We start from the raw sequence: 19,790 nt of genomic DNA on the forward strand, positions 1-19,790 counted from the left end.
GGTATTAACATATGTGTCCAGGATATCAGTATTTAACTCATAGGTGCATATTACTCCTGAGGTCATTAAACACCTATGGAGAAGATTAAATCCTTTTCTTGAAGTAACGTTGATGGTCTTTCATTAAATGCTCTACCTATCTCAATGACCCCATCATTACGAGGAAAACTTTCACCATTGCCTTAATTCTGGGCATAGCTTTTATGTCCAAATCAAGACTTCACTAACTGGAATGGTTTGCTTGTGAAGAAATGTGCATACAATATATAATGTATATGGTTACTAAGTTGACATATACTTCTATTGGTTTCACATTCAGAAAGCATATATTTTCAGGAAATCTATATTTTAAAATTCCAATGTAGTTACTTTTATTCAACCAGTTCAGACCTGCCTTTGTAGTAGGTGGGGCTTGAACCTGGCCCAGCAGGCTCAGAGGTAGGAACACTACCACTGCACTATAAGATATTAATGTGGAAAATAAGCAATAGCTTGTGACAGGAAAAGATAGAGTACAAGAATTAGCGGTCAACTAACAGATATGACTCGAACTTATAAACAGAGTAAAAGGATAAAATTAAAGATTGCATTTGAGTTTACATAGCATTCATAACCAGATGGAGTTAGGGAAATGGAAATGATAAATAAGTACACTCTGGTTGCTATTACAGGAATACGGACGCAGGATGACATGGACTGGGATATGAATGCTGAAGGGGGCCATTTAAGAATGACGGGAAACTACAAAAAGGTGGAAGGGTGTCTGTTAGTTATTGGCAGTATTAGTACAACAGAGAAAGACCCAAGTTCAGGAAATCAAGACATGGAAACAGTTTGAATAGAACTGAGAAATGATAAAGGCAAAAACACTTGTGGAAGTGGTGTACAGGCCCCTCCAACAGTGGTTTAATTAATTAATTTCGTGTTTTGGTTGTGGTTTATCTCAAAAAGAATACCAGCACTATCCATGACATCAATCTTCAGGAGATAATCATGCAATTGCAAACCTTTGCCTGCAGATGGCTTCAGGTCTGCCAAATTCCACACAATCTACAGATGGCATTATTTTCATTGCACTCTAATCTCCTTGACACTCTTCTCCTGTCAGTTGTTTAGCTGTGGATACAACAAAAGTCCGTACCACTTGAAAAATTGTTAATCACATCAATATCAACGCCAACTGATTTCCCGTTGCTGCTAGATGAATCACTGTCAACGTACAGAAGCTGCTTCTGGAAAAGGTAGGGGGAGGCCGGAACATATTGGCAATCTGTCCAAAGTATCTTCTACTTGTTTTCCTGCATTTTGGCAACAACCCTTGCAAATTGTTCAGCAGTACACCAAACAGTGTCATAATGAGGTTCTGACTGTCTATGAACTGTCTTCTAAAGTGACTGTTGGTGCCTGCCTATTGATAGTTCACTGGGATACTAATGCATCAAGCTGGATAAGATTTTTTTACTTTTTTGTCTGTTCAACAGTTGTGTTTTTTTCTGCTGCCGATTTCGCTTGCCAATCCATCTGAAAGGCATCTTTAAACGACAAGGGTTTTTAAGAGTTCCTGCCTTACTTTTCCAAGTGCTGGGAGCCTATTACAATCTGTAGAACCAGCTTTACAAATTTCACTGTGGCTATCCTTGAAAATTTTCTTTACAATTTTGAGATTTAAATGTAATCACTGACCCCGAGCAAAATTGCCTTAACCATTGTTTTTTTTCAGGACAGACAAAATGAGTGAATCTGTTTGAAATAATCTTTGATACAATGAAATACACACAAATATCAAGTTTCTGTCATTCCACAATCTGAATGTTTCATAAGTAATAGATAGATGTTCTATCCCTGGTATGCCTAAGGGCAGATTTAATCATTGGCTCTCCATGCAGTTGAAGTTTCCAATCCTCCAGCAACATCAAGACCGAAGGTATCTGCAGAGGCAAGTAAGTGACATGATATGACACAACAGGTGATGATCTTTAATGATCATAGATGTGATATTCTTATGTTCACTCATAACGTACAAATGAGATGTCAGTCACATAGTACTCACGATTTGGTATCTACATACGCGCAATACAATCACAGGCACATGCATGTCTGGGCTCAATCTAAGCAATTCAGATGTACTGTAGCATATTTCCCTCAGCATGTCATGTTGCAAAAGGACTCAGTAAGATGAAAACTGGGAGCGTTGTACCATTAGATCACATTAGATGCCATGAGGGCATCATAAGCATATCACTTATTTGCATAGCTGCTGCAAGACCTAACACAACAAAAAGAAACATGGAAATACTTACATTTGTAAAGCACGTTACCTGATCACCAGACATCTGAAAGCACTTATGGTCAATGAGTTACTTTTTATGTGTAGCCACTGTTGTAGGAAGAATGGCAGTCAATATTTACACAGCAAATGCCCACAAACAGCAAAGAGATAATACCAGAAAATCATTTTTTTTTTGTGATGTTAACCAAGGTACCGTTATGGGCTAGGCATGTGATATCTCAATATGCCATGGGAATCTTTTCCATCTAGCTAAGCAGGTAGGTGTAGCCTCAATTTAACAACTCAACTTAAAAAAAGGCATTTCTGACACTGAGGCACATCCCTCAATATTGAACTGGAGTGTCACCCTTGATTTTTATCAGAACTAAGCGTGACATGAACTGAGCCACAATTGATGTGCTGTTAAAATGGAGCCCTTCTAAATTCTATGAGGTCACATGAAACTTGTTGTGCTTTCTGTAGAAACAGATTACTTTTAAAAAGAATTTTGAACTGAAAGAACCACATTACAAGATTTCAGGTTTTAAGCCTTTTACTGTACAAAATAAACCAAAAACAATATTACATAAACTCTAAATAAGTATTTTATTCTAAACTACACAAAAGATTCCCATTAAACTTTTAGAAAATTGAAAATCCCTCTGCTATGGTGACACTTCATTTTCTACTAACTAGTCTAAACTACTCTCAGCTCCTCTTATATTTTCCAGTGAAATACTTCAACTCCTTAAATTTACCTTCATGGTAAGTGATCATTGAGATCCCTCCAACTAGTCAAAGTTAGATGAATCTTCCAGATTCGTTTAACTCATCAGTAATTTAGTCTCTTCAATCCAAGTGCAAGCTCTCAGCCATATCCTACATGGTGAACAGTAGACTTGCTGTCTTTATGTCTTTTGTTCTCTCTCTCTCTCACATTCTTATAGACTGGCCATATCTTCAAAGTTTAGCGATATTTTTAGGAAAATCCATGCTTAACCAATTTGGACTCTCACCTTTTTAAAGCCCATTTCCATGGTAACTTTAATCACATGGGCCTTGTAATCCAGGTAGAAATGTGAATTCACTATTGTCAAGGCCACCAACATCATTCTACCTTAATAATTATAGAATTAAACAAACAGTTTAAAGTAAGAGAACCTGACATTCCTAATACCTCTGGGATATAAAGACTAATACTGTACCCACTGACAGCACAGTTACTCAGATTATTTATTACAGGTAGAATTAAAATAGTGCAGTTTCTAGAATGAGTGGCTGATCAACAATGATAGCTTTATACCCAAACAGAAGATATGATGCTGTTTAAATTGGATCTACACAATAGAAAATCATGCAAGCTCAGTCCATTTTACAAACGAGAGGGGCCATAAATAATGACGTGACAAAATCTAGGGTATTATAATGTTATTTCCCCCATTACATATGCTGCTCGTACAATTGTTTGAAGGAATTTTGAATGAAAATGAAATCTTATTTACTTCAGTTTTAATCAGCAAAAGTGCAGAGAATGTTTTCAATGCTGTCCCATTATTGTTTATAAACCATGGCAAATCATGAATTAGAAGAATAATTTCAGCACTAACATATCCATTTTATATGTAATAAACCTGTCTGCAATATTAACAAATTTATTATGGCAGCAACTAGTCTTTGTAAAAGCTGATCAGTTTCAAAGAACAAATGGTAAGTTCACATTGCCCCAAAATATTGTTTATGGCAGTTTGAAAAGGCATTTGAACAAGAGTTTTACTTTATACAGTTGACTGATGCTCACTGCAAACATAGACTGTACTGGGCCGAATTCTCCGTCTTGACCTCCCAGGTAGCTTTGGTAAAATTTTAAATGTTTTTGGCATGAATTCCATACAGGACTGACGAAATTTCTTAATTCGCCAGCAGTAGATGATAGGATTGAAGACTGATTTCAAGTAAGTGAGCCACAGGACCCAAATGCTAACAGTATAGAAGGACTGACTGTGATAAAAGCTCTCACTGAAAACAGACAGTAGACTGTATACTGTGTATGGCAACCAGCAAAAGGAAAAGCCAACGAAGAGGATTAAAATAGTCGTGAAGGCTCGCGTTTTAAAGCTCATATCAATGTTCATTTGATTAGGGCGTTGCAAACCCATTAATCCCAGTTTGCTGACTTGACTCAAGCAGAGGCTTTCTGCATGGTTGTGGATCCGTACAGAATTCCTTCGCACTGTATTCAGAATGCAGAGGTAAGAGTATAGCATCACGCTGAAAGGAATAAAAAAAATAGTAACCAGCAAGATCACTGCATAAATACGGTCAGCCTTAGTGGCTGTGTATCCTAGAACGCACTGGGGCGCCCGAGTAGGTACTTCCACCATGGTCCAGCCAATCACTGATGGAAATGCAATACAAAAGGAAACTGCCCATGAAATGACAATCATTATCTTGGCACGATGAGGATTCAGCTTGTCTTGCCGTTGCACAATGATTAAATAGCGATCAACACTGATTATCAGAAGTATTGCTACGCCTTCCAGGACAAAAAACCAGTAAAGCATAGCAGCTATCCGGCAAAAATAACTTCCAAAGATCCACTCAACAGTTATGATGGTGACCATGGTAAAAGGCATGCACATCAAAGACAGCATGATGTCTGAAAATGCAAGGGTTGCTAAGAGCAGATTGATTGCCGAGCGCATGGCAGGTTTCTGGCACACAATTAAACACACAACTGCATTGCCAAGGAAACCAACTGCAATCATTGACATCATAACTATTGCTAGTAATATCCTTATAATGATGGGAAGATTTGGCTTGCCTGAAATCACAGTTGGACTTGTTTCATTCGAAACTTCACTGGTAAAGCTCTGTAAAAGAGTGCTATTACACTCCATTATTTTGTGCCACTAATTCACTTATTTGTGAAAAATGGCTGTTATTTAACATTGCACATTTTGACATCGATTTTTTGGAGATGGATCAAATTCTTTGGTACTGAAAATCCTTTGCAACTGGATATAAAGCATTTCAGGGACATCTTGATATGAATTGTCTTCAATATTATTTCCAGCATATTGTTAGTTGTATGTTAATTTCCAAAGGGCACTTCATTGCCTAGGAGCAATAAAGAAAAAAACAAAATTATTTAAATAGCTTTTGTTTTAAATCAGCAGTTTCAAGTTTATAACCTTTTAAACTCATTGGATTGATTTTTCATCCTGAGGTCGAGGCAGGTTTGATGACAGGCCTGTCTGCAATTTCTGACTAATCTTGGTCTACCTCATGTTCCCATCTCTGGCTATCTCCAGGGAGCTTACTGCTAGGGGGTGATGCTATTGCTTGTCAGGAGTGAATAACATGGCAGTAGAGAGCACTCCATATACTGTATGGGGTACCCAACTCTCACCCTCTACAATGTGGCTGGAGTTCACAGATAGAATGGTAAGATCTCCAATGTGATAAGCTGCTGATGTGTGATTGCTACAGTTGTGGTTGCAGATATTCTGTGGAAGTAAACTGCCTCTACCTTCCCCCATGATGATGGCCTGAGAACTGTGGTCACAGTATATTTTATACGTCTATTAACCTTCAGGGGATGCCACCAACCTGAGGATTCTTTATGCTGTCCCAACCACAATGGCAGCTTCCTGACCTCTTGTATGGGGTTTCCAATTGACAGGAGTCTCCGGTATTCTGATTGGCTCTCCCAGCAGCGGAGCCCGCCCATCATCCTTAATTGGCCTGACCACCCTTAGGGACTTTACACATCCAATTCTAGCTCCCTGTACCCTAATTCAGTCTGGAGCTAAAATCTGGCCCTTTCAAAACAACTTCCACCATATTGCCCAACATCTTACACAACTAGACGACCATTTCTAGAGAAATACCTAATACTTTCATCTCCGTTTCTCAGCTGATGCAATGAAAGCATGTCTAGATCAAAAATACAGAACTTGGTAAATCAGTCGCTGTACAATTTATAGGATGGTGACTACATTTTTTGAATTATCTTAGTAGGGAGTAAATACCATATCATTACATTACTATACTATACACAGACTCAAAGTGTTTAATTAATTTAGCTAACAGATCCAAATAGACAGAAGCAATAAGATTGGCAATCTACGAACAGTTCAATGGAGAAAGATCATTGACCTTAAACTTTAACTTGCTTTCTCTCTCCACAGACACTGTCTGACCTGCTGAGTATTTTCAACATTTTTTAAATACTTAATTCTAATGTTTGTTTTCACCTCTTTCTGCCCCATTTATGTTTATATAATTCATAATGCACCAAATTTTTTAAGAGAGGGAAAATAGGATTGTCTGATTGTGAGAGAGAAAACAATATAGATTATTGATCCCATAACATTATTTGAAGAAGAACCTTGGCCAACATTTTTCCTCCGATTATCATCACCAAAACACAGGCTAATTTGTCACGTACTCCATCTGGTGAATAAAACAATTATTGCATTTGGCTGTATAACTGGGCATAAAGTGTTTAGGACGGTCCTGACAGAGTTGACAGGATGATGCAATTCTTCCTTTTAATTAAGTATAATTGTAGAAGATTACCATATGTTTATCATCGTGATAGATTAAGATACCTGCAAATGTCCTCAACAACTAGGAAGTGTTAAAGTAACAATGCTTTCTACTTCAGATTGGGAATCAGTGATTAGAAAATGTACATCTGCAGATATCACATCAAAGGGGTTCAGATCTTGGAGTATGCAGGAAATCTCTGCTGATGTTGATTTTTAAAATAAGTTATATCTGTTGTAGTACATTTTCATAAAATAGATTTTTATTTTGCGAAAATAAAGATTTTTAGGGTTGAATGTTTAGGTGATTTCGGATAAGGTTCAGTTTCATTGAATTTCATGGAGGTTTGCCCTCCATAAGATCTAGCAAGGTCTCACCCATTTCCAGCCCCATTCTAACTACTCACCGTATCCAGAAGAAGTCATCACTGCCAGGATATCCCAAAATGAATCCACATATCTGGTGCCATCTTTAAAAGGCTATCATGCACTTGGGCCAACACTGTTAGTCCAGAGCTGCCCTGCACAGTTACTGATATTTGCCTCAGAGGTGGCAGAGATGGGAAGCCTGGCACCCTTTATTGTGGGAAGGAAGCTAAAGATCCCGGCGTATGGGATGGTGCAAAGGTGGCACATCCACTACCTCAGGAATGGCAGTGGAGACCAAGATACCAGACCATGCCAGTCTGGTACAACCTTACCCACCCTGGTCCCTGCAGTCTCAGCTCTCTGCAGGAATGCCCAGCAATATAGGGAGAAGATCAATGCCCTTCTCCATTCTGCCAGTGTTAAGTGACACCATCCTCCCTCTGATACTCACAATCTGCCTCTGCTATTGTTCCCAACTCACACTAAGCTTCATCCTCTGCCACTCTCCAATTACCTGTAACACTTTTTCCTCCACTCACTGTCACCCAGTCCAGTGCCTAAGACCACTAAGCCTGCATGCCCTCTGAACTGCCGACTCACTCACTGAGGATACCTCCACACCTGGACCAAAAATAAGACCTGTGCCACCCACTTCCATTTCCCTTATTTCCTGTGTCAGTCCAGGGGAAAATCAGCCCTAACTTGGGCAGACAGAGTAAAGACGGGCGGTGGGCTTCCCCTTACGTGGAGATTCTGACTACTCCTGCTCCTCTGAACTACAACCTCAGCATCTTCAGATTGACTGAGCTGATGGTAAAGGGGACAAAGGATCAATCAGTCCAGCTCCCAGAGAATACAGTTTCACTCGCCTCAAATTCACCTTGACACCAGAGGCCAATTCAAAACAGCCACATTCCTGTGTTTTGATGGTGGATCCAAACAATATCATTTAGGTACAGGGAACCTTAAATCCTTTGAATCTACAAGCTTCCCCTGCCTGGAAATGTCATCCCTCTTAAGCTCTCATCCTTCCTGATGGATTCGGCAAAATGTTCTATGCAACGCATGAACAGGACAGAGAGGGAGGGTGTAGCCCTGCCTGAACCCAAATTTGATCTGAAAACTTTCTAATTCCCACCCATTATCTAAAACTTGTACCGCTGATGTTTGAGTAGAGTAAATGGAGCAAATTGTTGAATTATTCCCCAAATTCAATTTTGAAATGCACAATGATCATCTCGGTGTGCTACATTCCATCAAAAGGCTTCTCCTGCTCCAGGCTAATGAGTCAAATGTCAATCCTGACTGTCCTGGGTAAGACAAACGACCAAGCCACAAAGAAGTTAAAATCTTTAGATAAAGGTTGTGATATCGAGAGGAAGTTCCCAGCACGTAGACCAGACAAAAGACTGTTTAGGGCACAACTATCAATCGCTTATGGTCAAGGACACAATGGAGTGTGTTTCATGATCTGAGGAGGGAAATAAGCTTCCTGAGGGAAGAATCAAGGATGTGAACCAGCAGGAGGGCATCAGTGAAACAACCACCTTCCTCAAGCTAAAGGCACCCAATTGAGGTTGAGCAAATACGAGTGTTCATCTTAGGATGAGGAATGGCTCCTTTCCTGAGCTATCTTAACAGTTTTTCACTTAAAGCTAGTGCGGAGGTTGGTGCCATGACTATAGACTTTGGGCTGGGTTTTACAGCCAGTGTGTTTGAATGCGTAGATGCTTGGAACATCCAATGAATGACTTGCTTGCCACCATCTTGCCTAACCTCAATCTGTTTTTATGAAGACCAGTACAGGTACTGAGCATATCGAAGTGCTCAGATGGTTAATTAATGACCACTTTAGTGCTTCTTCTCACTCTTGCTGCTATTTTACCCCCGGCTGAGGGCGGTCCTTGCCAAACAGATAGCCCAGCAGCTTTTACTGGGTAAGTGGTATCAGCCAAGGGTGGAACATAAGAAATAGGAGCAGGCATTGGTCATTCAGGTATTTCCCCCCAAGATGTCACCTATCATCCCTAACCTTATACCTGGCCTCTCAAACCTGGTTCGTCCACTCTCTTCTGTAGGTGGGCACCCAACGAGACTATTTGTTAGATGGTTGGGGGTAAAATCCAGCCCCTGATGTGAGGCACAGCTATAACTCCTTTAACTCACTGATCAAAACAACCCCCACAAATATAGAAAGAATATTCGAGAGATTAGGGGTGATTCCATATCATGATGCTAAGAGATTTATCACATATTTACTACACTTGGCAGATGGTTTCCACTGGCAGAAGAATCATACAATAACTTTGAGTTCAGTCTCAGATGTATAGCTAATATGGTCCAGCAGTTATAAGAAAAAGACATAAAATGGAAAGTGTGGAGGAAAAGATTTTTGATAGGTTGAGATGCCTTAATTCTTTACATGGACAGAGGCTAAAATATTTGAGCTGTTATGTACAATTAAAGGTGTGAAAATTCATGAAAAACATATTGCACTGTCCTGATTACAAGACTCCAAAAGCTTGAGTCTTCAAATAAATCTGTTGGACTATAACCTGGTGTCATGTGATTTCTGACCTGATTTGATAGAGTATGTTCTGCCCAGCTTTCCTGCTTCCTACTGTTTGGATATAAGCAGTCACTGATAAAGGAATTTAGAAATAAGCAGGTATGGAAGAGAATGATGAATGTGTATCATAAACTCAGCCAGAGTTACAGCAGTAATGGACTTTTTGTTCCCTGCAGTGTCGTGTGTTTGATGTTGGTAGATGAAAGCAGTATTTTATCCTCTGAGCACTGCAAAATACAAAGAAGGTCTTGGGTTTTGCCATAGTTTCAAACAATTTCATTTTCAATAGTGTTCTACTGGAATAGGCTCTGCAAGCAGTCTGTGAGTCTTAATAGTTATAAACTTGATAAAAATATTATCTTACATCTTTTGATGACACAAACCCAGGACAGCAGGAGGAACAACAAGGATAATAGCCAATCGAGGAAGTGTCCAGGCAGCACTAAAATAGAAGATGGGGGTTGAAAACAAGCAGAATAGAGGGGAGGGAGAGGCATAGAGAGGGTTTGGGTGGTGGCTGTAATGTGTTGGGAAAAGAGAATTAGAAATTGGGAAAATTATAGGTTCAGTATGATAGGGTAGGGATATACGGAATATAAGAAAGAGATCAGATGATTAGATGATCAGATAAAGTTATGAAAACCAGAGGGTTAAGTTTTGAAATATTTGCAGTAAGTATAAGGAGCTCATAGGCTTCTTTGTCACTAAGATTGACACCGTTCATTAAAGTGCCTCTTCCCAGCCTTCCCCCTAACTCACTGGGCAATCTCTCAGTCCTAGCTCCGAGCTTGCATCTTTTCTTTACTTACTATCTAGCCTCCACTCATGCTCCCACCAAACTATATTGTGACACTTGCCTTCTGCTGTCTTGATTCTATTCTCACTAAGCTGTTGACCACTCAACTTCCCTTCTTGTCTACTATGTAAGCTGGCATTGTTAATAGTTCTCTTCTGCAAGTACTGTTCCACCTCCCCATCAGGCCCTCTCAAAAACAATCCTTGTCTCCTCCCTGCAAGCAACTACCTCTTATCCAACTATCCTTTTTTCTCAAAGTCCTTGAAATATGCTGCAATGCTATAAATCTATGCCAGTCTTACCAGAAGTCCATGTTTTAATCCCTCCGCTACAGGTTTACAACCCTAATGAAATGGCTACAAACAAAGTCACAAATGACATTTTATGTGACTGTGATCATGTACCTACTCGTTTTGTGACTTTGACACAATTGACTGCATCAACTTCCTCTAATACCTCTTTTCCATTTTCGAGCCGAGTAGAACCAGCCTGGTTTCCTCTTCCATGTGGCCAGAAAGTCGTTTTCAATAAGTTCTCTTCTGTTACCTGCATTATTATTTCTGGTGTTCCCTCAAAGATCAATCATTATTCTCTTCCCATTTCTATGTTGTCCCTCATTGGCAGTGAAGATACAATGAGGGCTTCTACATTTATATTGACAATAAAATATCATCTATCCAGCACTGTTCTACATATCTATACTGTCTCTAAATTGTCAGACTTCTTGTCCTACATTTATTGCTGAATGGACAGAATTTTCTCCAATTAAATGATGGGAAGACTGAGGTAATTGTACATTGTCTCTGACATAAGCTTTGATCCCTAACCACTGAGTTCATCCCTCTCAGAGAACTGTCTGAAGGCAAACTATACAGTTTTCTACCTGCATGTCATATTTCCTCTCAAGGTGAGCTTCTAGCCACTTCAATGCGGCATTACTATCACTGCCTAACTCATTTATTGATTCCACTTGACATAGCTCATTTGCTGCTCAACCCCTTGGCTATGCCTTGATTGCCTCTAGACTTGACTATTCAAACATATCCCTGACTAGCCTTTCACCTTCAACCCTCCATAAACTTATGAAAATCTAAACCTTTGCTATTTATATCTAACTTCCCCCCATTAAGTCAATGGTCATTGACATATTTTGACTCCTAATTAAGCGACACTTTGATTTTAGAATTCTCATTCTTGTTGCCAAATTTGCCCATGGCCCATCTTTTGCTAACTCTGCATACTCCTCAGCACTACATCCCACCGAGATTGCTGCATTCAAATTATTGGTACAGCAAAACATGAACATTGTTAAAATGAGACATAAAGTCAAAGATTTTCATTTTGCACTCACTGGACTGAATTGAAAAACAAACAAAACTTAGAAAAGAAGCAACAATTTATATATGTTGAGAAGGGGGTGCTGATTCCAAAAGTCAGAACATAGCATTTAGATGTAATTCTTCAAGTGGATAACAGCTACTCAATAATTTTGTACACCAGAAACCAATTTAAGATAATTAGCTGAGCTTACAATGTGATCTATTTGCATGTGCAAGAAATAGTCTTCATTCACACACAAAGGCCTTGTTTGTCATACGTATAAAGTGCATATCCACATATTACACCTTTTTCACTGAGAAAAAGGTATCATGTATATGTCAGACTTGATTTACCTGCTTTGAATTAATCAGTTATCTAAGACAGTTAAGAGTCCTTGCTTCATCTCCATACCAACTTAGTACAATCAATCAAGACCCTCTTTTAACACTGTCAACTGTTGCTTCCTAAAGTGGTTTTCTTGAGTTTCAGACCTGATGAGTTAATGTCAAAAAGTTTCAACTTTATGTTTCTTTTTAGCAATATTGATATTCTTTCAATTCTGGCATCTTGTGCAACACAGATTTTAATGACTCCACCACTGGCAGCCATAATTTCATTTCATAACGCACTAAGTTAATTTCTTCCCCCGTCATCTCTGCACCTCTTTCTCTCTTCTTTAATATGCTTCTCAAACCTACCTTTTCAAATAAGCTCTAGGTCATATGCCCAAGTATCTTCTTAATGCGGCTTGGTGAGATAATGTTCCTGAAAAGCACTATGGGTTGTTAACTATGTTAAAGGCATGACATGGATGCAATGTTGTTGCTGGGGGAAACGATGCGAAAAGCAAGGTTAAAAAAAAATGAGCAAATTTGCAGAAGTAAGATAGTGCAGGAGAACAGAGAGCTGCTCCTGAAAGAGAAGATGAGGATACTGAAGTGAGTGGGAGTGAGTCTAAGTGAATGATAATCCACATATATAAAACAAAAAAAAAACAACGAAAAATAATCCAATCAAAACTAATCAGTGAAGACTGGTGCATTTGTCCCTTATAGGTATAATGTCATGACTGTATAGGGTTTTCATTTCCCTTCTACAGAGGCACAATGACATTTTGTATTTCATACTATGTCCTACATGGTAAACGCAGTCACCATGTTTTCTATAACAGAGAGCTGGATATGAGAACCAAAACAGAAAATGTCCTACTACTTTCCCTAAATTGGGATGAGGTAGGCACTTTAGATCTATGTGACGAACTCCATTACAACACTTTGCTAGAACAGGTCATCAGATACACCAGATACCAGCCTTGAAGATTACCATTTGCACAGTGGAGATGACAACAAAAGGATATTGACTAAAGAAAAGTGGAGAGAAACTATCCTTAATTTGAAACAGTGTAAATTACTTGCTTGGTATTACAATAAACCAAAGTACACTGTAGTCATTAAACAATGCAAATTGAATTTGAAGGACTCTATCAGCATCCATCGTAATCTGATACTAAGAACAGTTTGAACATTTTTTTTGTCCGGGATGCCAAACAACAGAGGAGGGCTGTAAATTGCGGCCATTTTGTGAGCAGAAAGCAGGCGGAACACATACCAACTTAGCCTTAAGACAGCGGATACCCAGTCTGCATAGGCAGTGGTTGCACTGCCAATTTTCCCAGCAGATGTCTAAAAAATACATAAACTCAAAGTTTAATACCCATTAAAAGAGCTCTTTCAGAAATTCAGCAAATGACAAGCAAATGTTTAACCCAATGTTATTAAGGGGACCTCATGAACTCTCCCTTCAACAATTCTAGTGAATACAATATAACTTACAGAGGATAACCATCTGGACCACTGATTATTTTAAGGCAGCATTCAATTATTTTCCATTAAAATGTAAGATAAATCTTAGGAACTTAAACAGGCGATCTAATGAAGGGTCTAGGCCCGAAACGTCAGCCTTACTGCTCCTATGATGCTGCTTGACCTGCTGTGTTCATCCAGCTCTGCAACTTTTTGTCTCAGATTTTCCAGCATCTGCAGTTCCTACTATCTCTGATACAACTTTTGTAAAAGCACCAAATTATATTCCTGTTAACATATTTATTATAAAATGCTTCCAAAATGAATTATAAAATGAATGAATTTGCGTTGATGTGCAAAATTTACTTATAAAAATCTCTTCACCTTAATAGAATTGTTCTATATATTTTCTAAGCAACCTGTTCAGAGATGTCATTACACATCTCTGGAGTAGGTAGGACTTGAATCCATGGTCTTGTCACCTAGAGTTTGTTATACTACTACTACACCACAAGAGTCCCTAATAGGATTGTTCAATTTACGATGAGATGAATTGGATCAGATGACAATGATATATTTTGATTTTTGTTTAGTCATCAGTTATCTGTCTAGCCTTAATCCCTTACTTAGTCACAAGTTGGCTAGAAAAAAGCAGACCTAAAGATTGAAGGAATCTTAGATTTCAGCAAATCAGGACAAAGGAATTGATTAAGAAGTGGGAACCAGATTATGACTGTAAGCTTCTGGGGAACAGACAAACTGATCGCAAAATCTATTGCAGGTATGCAAAGAGAAAAAGTCTGGTAAAGACAAAGGTAGCTCCCTTTCAGTAAGAAATAGGAGAAGTTATAAAGTAGAACAAAGAGATGATAGATCAATCAAATTAATACTTTGGTTCTGTCTCTACAAAGGAGGACACAAATTATGTCCCAAAAGTAGTGAGGAGCTCTGTGTCTAGTGACAGGGAGGAACCAAAGGAGATCAATATTAGTAGGGAAATGGCATTGGGGGAATCGATGGCTTTAAAGGATGAAAAATCCCCAGGGCCCGAAAATCTATATCGCAGAGTGTTTAAGAAAGTATCCCCCGAAATAGTGGATAATCAGTGATCATCTTTCAAGTGAACATTTCCTGTAGTTTGCAGGGTGGATAATGTAATTCCACTATGTAAAAAAATTAGTTAGAGAGAAAGTAGGGAATGATAGTCCAGTTAGCCTAACATCAGTAATTGAGAAAACATGAGGGTCCATTATTGTGGATTTGATACCAGAGCACTTGGAAAACAGTAACAGAATTGGATAGATTCAGCATGGATTTACAAAAGGAAATTCATATTTGACAAATCTACTGGAATTTTGATAGGATGTAACTAGTAGAGAGGGAGCCAGAGGAATGCAGATGACATGAACTTTGAGAAGTCTTTCATTGAGGTCTTACATGAGAGATTAGCATGTAAAATTAGGATATTGAGGTAGTGTACTGACATGGATAGAGAACTGGTCGTCAAACAAGACACAAAGAGTAGGGATGAACAGATCTTTTTCCTAGTGGCAGGCAGTGACAAGTGGAGTACCGTAGGAATCAGTGCTTGGACCTCAAGTGTTCACAATATATATTAGTGAGTAAATGAGGGAACTAAATGCAATATCTCCAAGTTTGCAGATAACACAAAGCTGGGTGGTGCTGGGTGATCTGTGGGGAGGATGCAGAAATACATCAATTTGGACAAGTTGAGTATGTGGGCAAATGATGCTGATAAATATGAGGTTATCTACTTTAGACGCAAAAACAGGAAGGCAGACTATTATCTGAATTGCTCTCGATGGGTATGGATATATTCAATCACATGGATGTCTTGCTGCAATTGTACAGGGCCTTGGTGAGACCTCCTGGAGTAGTGTATGCTGTTTTAGTCTCTTTACCTGAGGAAGGATGTTCTGGCTATGGACTGCAACAAAGGTTTATCAAACTGATTTCCTGGGATGGCAGGACTGATATATCCAGACAAGAATGGACCATTTAGGATTATATTCACTGGTGTTTCAAAAAATGAAGGTCTATCTCATGGAACCCTATAAAATTTTAATAGTCTAGACAGGATAAATGCTGGATATTCCAAATGACTTAAGGAGTCTGGAACCAGGGATTTAAGGATACGGGTAGGACTGAGGAGAAATCCCTTCACCCAAAGAGTGGTAAGCCTCTGGAATTCTTTGTCGCAGAAAGTCGTTGAGGCCAAAACATCAAATGTTTTCAAGAAGGAGTTATATATAGTTCTTAGGCCTAAAGAAATCAAAAGGTATGGAAAGAAAGTGGGAAGAGGACAGTGAGTTCCATGATCAGCCATTATCATATTGAATGGCACAACAGGCTTGAAGGGGTGAATGGCCTATGCCTATTTTCTTTGTTTCTGTTTTAACAAACTCACAAGTCACCTGTTTTGTTTGAGGTAGGGAGAAAAAAATCACAGTTCTTTATTCTGGAAGTATGTGACTAACAGTTTTATAACATTCATTCCCAAACTCAATAGAGTTAATGAGAAAAGCGAAATTTTGCTGCAGGGATGATTTAATTTTCTTTTTGTTTTCGTCAGCAAGCACTGAGGGCAGAAGAATCAAGCTATTTTTTTACGATCCAACCTTAAAATCCTAATACCTACAACACTTGAAACATTCATTTGGAAAGCCTTATAAGTAAACAATCATCGTACGCTAATTCCCACTTCCGTAAACTGTGTCCTTTAGAATTAGAGATAGTAGGAACTGCAGATGCTGGCAAATCTGAGATAACAAGGTGTAGAGGTGTAGAAAATTTCTGATGAAGGGTCTAGGCCCGAAACGTTAGCCTTCCTGCTCCTATGATGCTGCTTGGCCTGCTGTGTTCATCCAGCTCTACACCTTGTTATCTCAGATATTCCAGCATTTGCAGTTCCTACAATCTCTGATACAATTTTAACCCTACTGCGAAGCCTCTTCTAAGGATGCCTAACCTGAAGAAGTTACCCTCCTCCCTCCAGACAAACCTCAGGGGATCTCTCTCCCACTGCAACTCTCTCGTAATCTCTTCGGCCTTGAAACTGCTGGACCATGTGCTGAAGCAAACCAGGTACTACAGCCACATCACCTTTCTTAGTACCTGCCTACGGAACCAGATCATCCCCAATGGACTACAGTCCATATTCAGGCCTTCCCAATTTGGCCCCAACCGTGACAATGTCTACATTCATAGCATTGAGATCCTTCAGAAGCGTTTCTCCCTGCGACTCCTTTAGAATTAGGTTTGTTTAAAAAGATAACAAGCCAATATTATTGTTTGTTTTTCATATCTTGAAGGCTAGTAAAGCACAAACGTGCAATTATTTTGTGCATTATTATACATGGTATACATGGGGCAGAAATTTGACAGGACATTGCTTACATCCTCTTCCTTTGTAATAGGTTGTTTACCTAATAGGTGTAAGGATCGATTAAACTATGTCTTTTCCTAGGCATTAAATACAGAACTCCTATGTTGATTAAATTGCTTGTAAACATTACTGTTAATGATGACTATAGGCAGACTACAATGGAACAGATTTTTTCCTTGAGAGTAACAGCGGAATGTCAGCCCTTTAAGTTCAGCCATCATATTTTAATTTTAACTTTATTTGATGTCTATTTTTGTATCCATATATGCAAACATGAATCCAAATATATGGATTTAATACGGAATGATACAGTGGTTATTGCTAAATTTGTTGTTGCTGGATCAAAATCCTGGGACACTCAACTTAATAGCATGTCAAAGTACCGTCAGCACACAGAATACAGTAATTCAACAGGAAGACTCACTGTGACCTTCTCAAGAGCATCTAGAGTAAATGCTAATCAGTAAATGCTGATGCAATTAAAAAAGCTTTGTTGAATAATTATTGCCTCCTTATAATGGCAGCTACCAAATGTAATGAAGATTAGCAACTGAACCCATCCGAAAGGTTGCACTTAGTAACCAAGGGTAGAATCTTATAGGGGTCTGAATGACGTGGGCTGTGGTGTGATGTGCTGCAGAATTGGGAAACAAGTACTGTGTGGCGCATCTCAATGGTGAGATGATCTTGCTCCATCCTGTAAGTTTCTCACAAGCAGTGTGGCAAGATTCTCACGAGGCACCACCAACATGCTGGATCTCTCAGGGTGCCCTGTACAGTAAGTCAAGGACAGCTTCCGATACCAGTCCAGGCCCTGCTCGGGCTAGTCAGGGTCAGAAGCCTCTCCTCGTGAGGGATGAGGAGCAGAATGACAGACAACACACTCTTTCTGCCCCACTGTGCGCTGTTTCCCTCCTGCAATCAGACAGAGTTAGGTATTATGGGTAGGTGGTGCAGTGTTACGTTAGGTGCAGGTGGAGAAATGCTCCAAGCAAGCAAGTAGGACATTGCAGCGTTAGTGTTGTTGCATGAGAGTGAGTGGGGAAGATGTTGCACGGCAGTAGTGAGAATGGTAAGAGAATAGCCTCGGTGGGAGTTGGGTACACCAACAGAGATACAGTGAGTGTGAGGTATCGGGGAGAAGATGATGGCACTTACGCTGGTGAAGATCATTAACATTCTCCCTGCAGCGGTGGACATTCCTCCAGATGGCTGGGACTGCTTTAACCCAGTTGGTAATCTCAGACCAAGTAGCATGGTTTGGTGTCACGGCCTCCACTGCAGGTTCTCTGGAAGAGCAAGTCCTATCTGTGCACCAACTCATCCAACAGGTCCTCCAGATCCCTGCCTGCGATGCAGGGTGACTACTTCCCCTGTTTGTCAATGCTGAGGACAAATGAAAGCAAGTGTGCAGGGCAGCTCCGACCTGCCAGTGCTTGTCTGGGTGCAAAACAGTATTTTAAAGATGGCGCAGGCACACGATGTCGACAGAGTGGTGAGATGTTGTGGGAAGGGTGCGAGGTAATTTGGGTCAGAAATTGGACATGGAAAATGCCATACGGACATGGTAGATAATTAATGAGGTAAGTTTGGTAGAATATGGCTAGAAATCTCACTATGCCGAGCAGCAAGAAACCCTCCAAAAACTCAACACAATCGGACTTAGCCAAAAATCATGAAATTCAGCACCAGGAGCCAATGACATTCCTGAGCTAATTTAAAATTAAAATTTCAGTCCTAGTTGAGCAAAGAACTAGATACCCAGAAAAAGTGTTAAAAGAAGTACTTTATTTTACACTGCAAGATAGACATTGAAAAAATGTTGACATGGAAATCAATCCAGCAACTTCAGCTCACCACTTGGTCTGAAGGATCTCTATGATGCTGAGGACCGCACAGCATCTCGGGGACAATCCATGGGCACACTCCTTCATGGCCATTGGCATCAGGCATTGTCAACCCCTCACAACCATCATGGCACACCTCTAATCCACTTGCAGGTCACTCAGGAAACAACATATATCATATATATGCGTAAGTACACCCCAATATGGATTTAATACAGAATGACAATTTCTCGATTCGTTGTTGCTGCAGCAAAACCCTGCAACACTTAGCGTAATAGCATCATCAAAGTACTTTTAGCACACACGAGTTCAGTCATTCAAGACCAACATTGAAAAATTACAGCCAGAACACTTTGCACATACAGACAAGCACACAGCTCATGAATTGGACCAGTCTGCAATCTCAGGGCTTCTCAATTGGTCACATGGCACCTACCTATATGCTCAAACCAGTCCTACCTTGCCTTGCACTCCCAGGTCAGTTAGCGCCAGGCAGCTCACCTTAAGTCCTCTGCCAAGGTGCTAGACCCCTTGCTGTACAGCAGGATGTTATATCAATCTCATGCGTGCACCGTGTGCCAGCAGTTTCTACAACAAGCATGCAGTTATGTCTCAAAGTCATAACCCTCATCGAAGTTCATGGAGGTACTTGACAGTCACAGGGTCCCAGCTCAGTAAGTCAAGGGTATCCTCTGATAGCAGACCAGGGAACTGTCCACAATCAAACATCCAGTCAGGGTGTTCTCAGTCAGGGGGATTGTTTCTCTGCAGTCTGGGGGGAATAGTGTCTCTGCAGTCAGGGGGGGATAGTGTCTCTGCAGTCGGGGTGGGGGGAATAGTGCCTCTGCAGTCAGCGGGGGGA

At 39.9% G+C, this 19,790-nt stretch overlaps 1 protein-coding gene across 1 annotated transcript; it reads right to left on the reverse strand.

Moving 5' to 3' along the window:
* Positions 1 to 3,964: 3,964 nt before the first annotated feature.
* gpr45 (G protein-coupled receptor 45) lies at positions 3,965 to 5,171 on the reverse strand. Its single transcript, XM_020529734.2, has one exon. It carries the CDS (start codon positions 5,164 to 5,166, stop codon positions 4,045 to 4,047), a length of 1,122 nt encoding a protein of 373 aa, XP_020385323.1. The 5' UTR covers positions 5,167 to 5,171; the 3' UTR covers positions 3,965 to 4,044.
* Positions 5,172 to 19,790: the final 14,619 nt, after the last annotated feature.

The sequence above is a fragment of the Rhincodon typus genome, chromosome 6, assembly GCF_021869965.1.
Source record: "Rhincodon typus isolate 14 chromosome 6, sRhiTyp1.1, whole genome shotgun sequence".
In the NCBI taxonomy this organism is placed as follows: Eukaryota; Metazoa; Chordata; class Chondrichthyes; order Orectolobiformes; family Rhincodontidae; genus Rhincodon; species Rhincodon typus.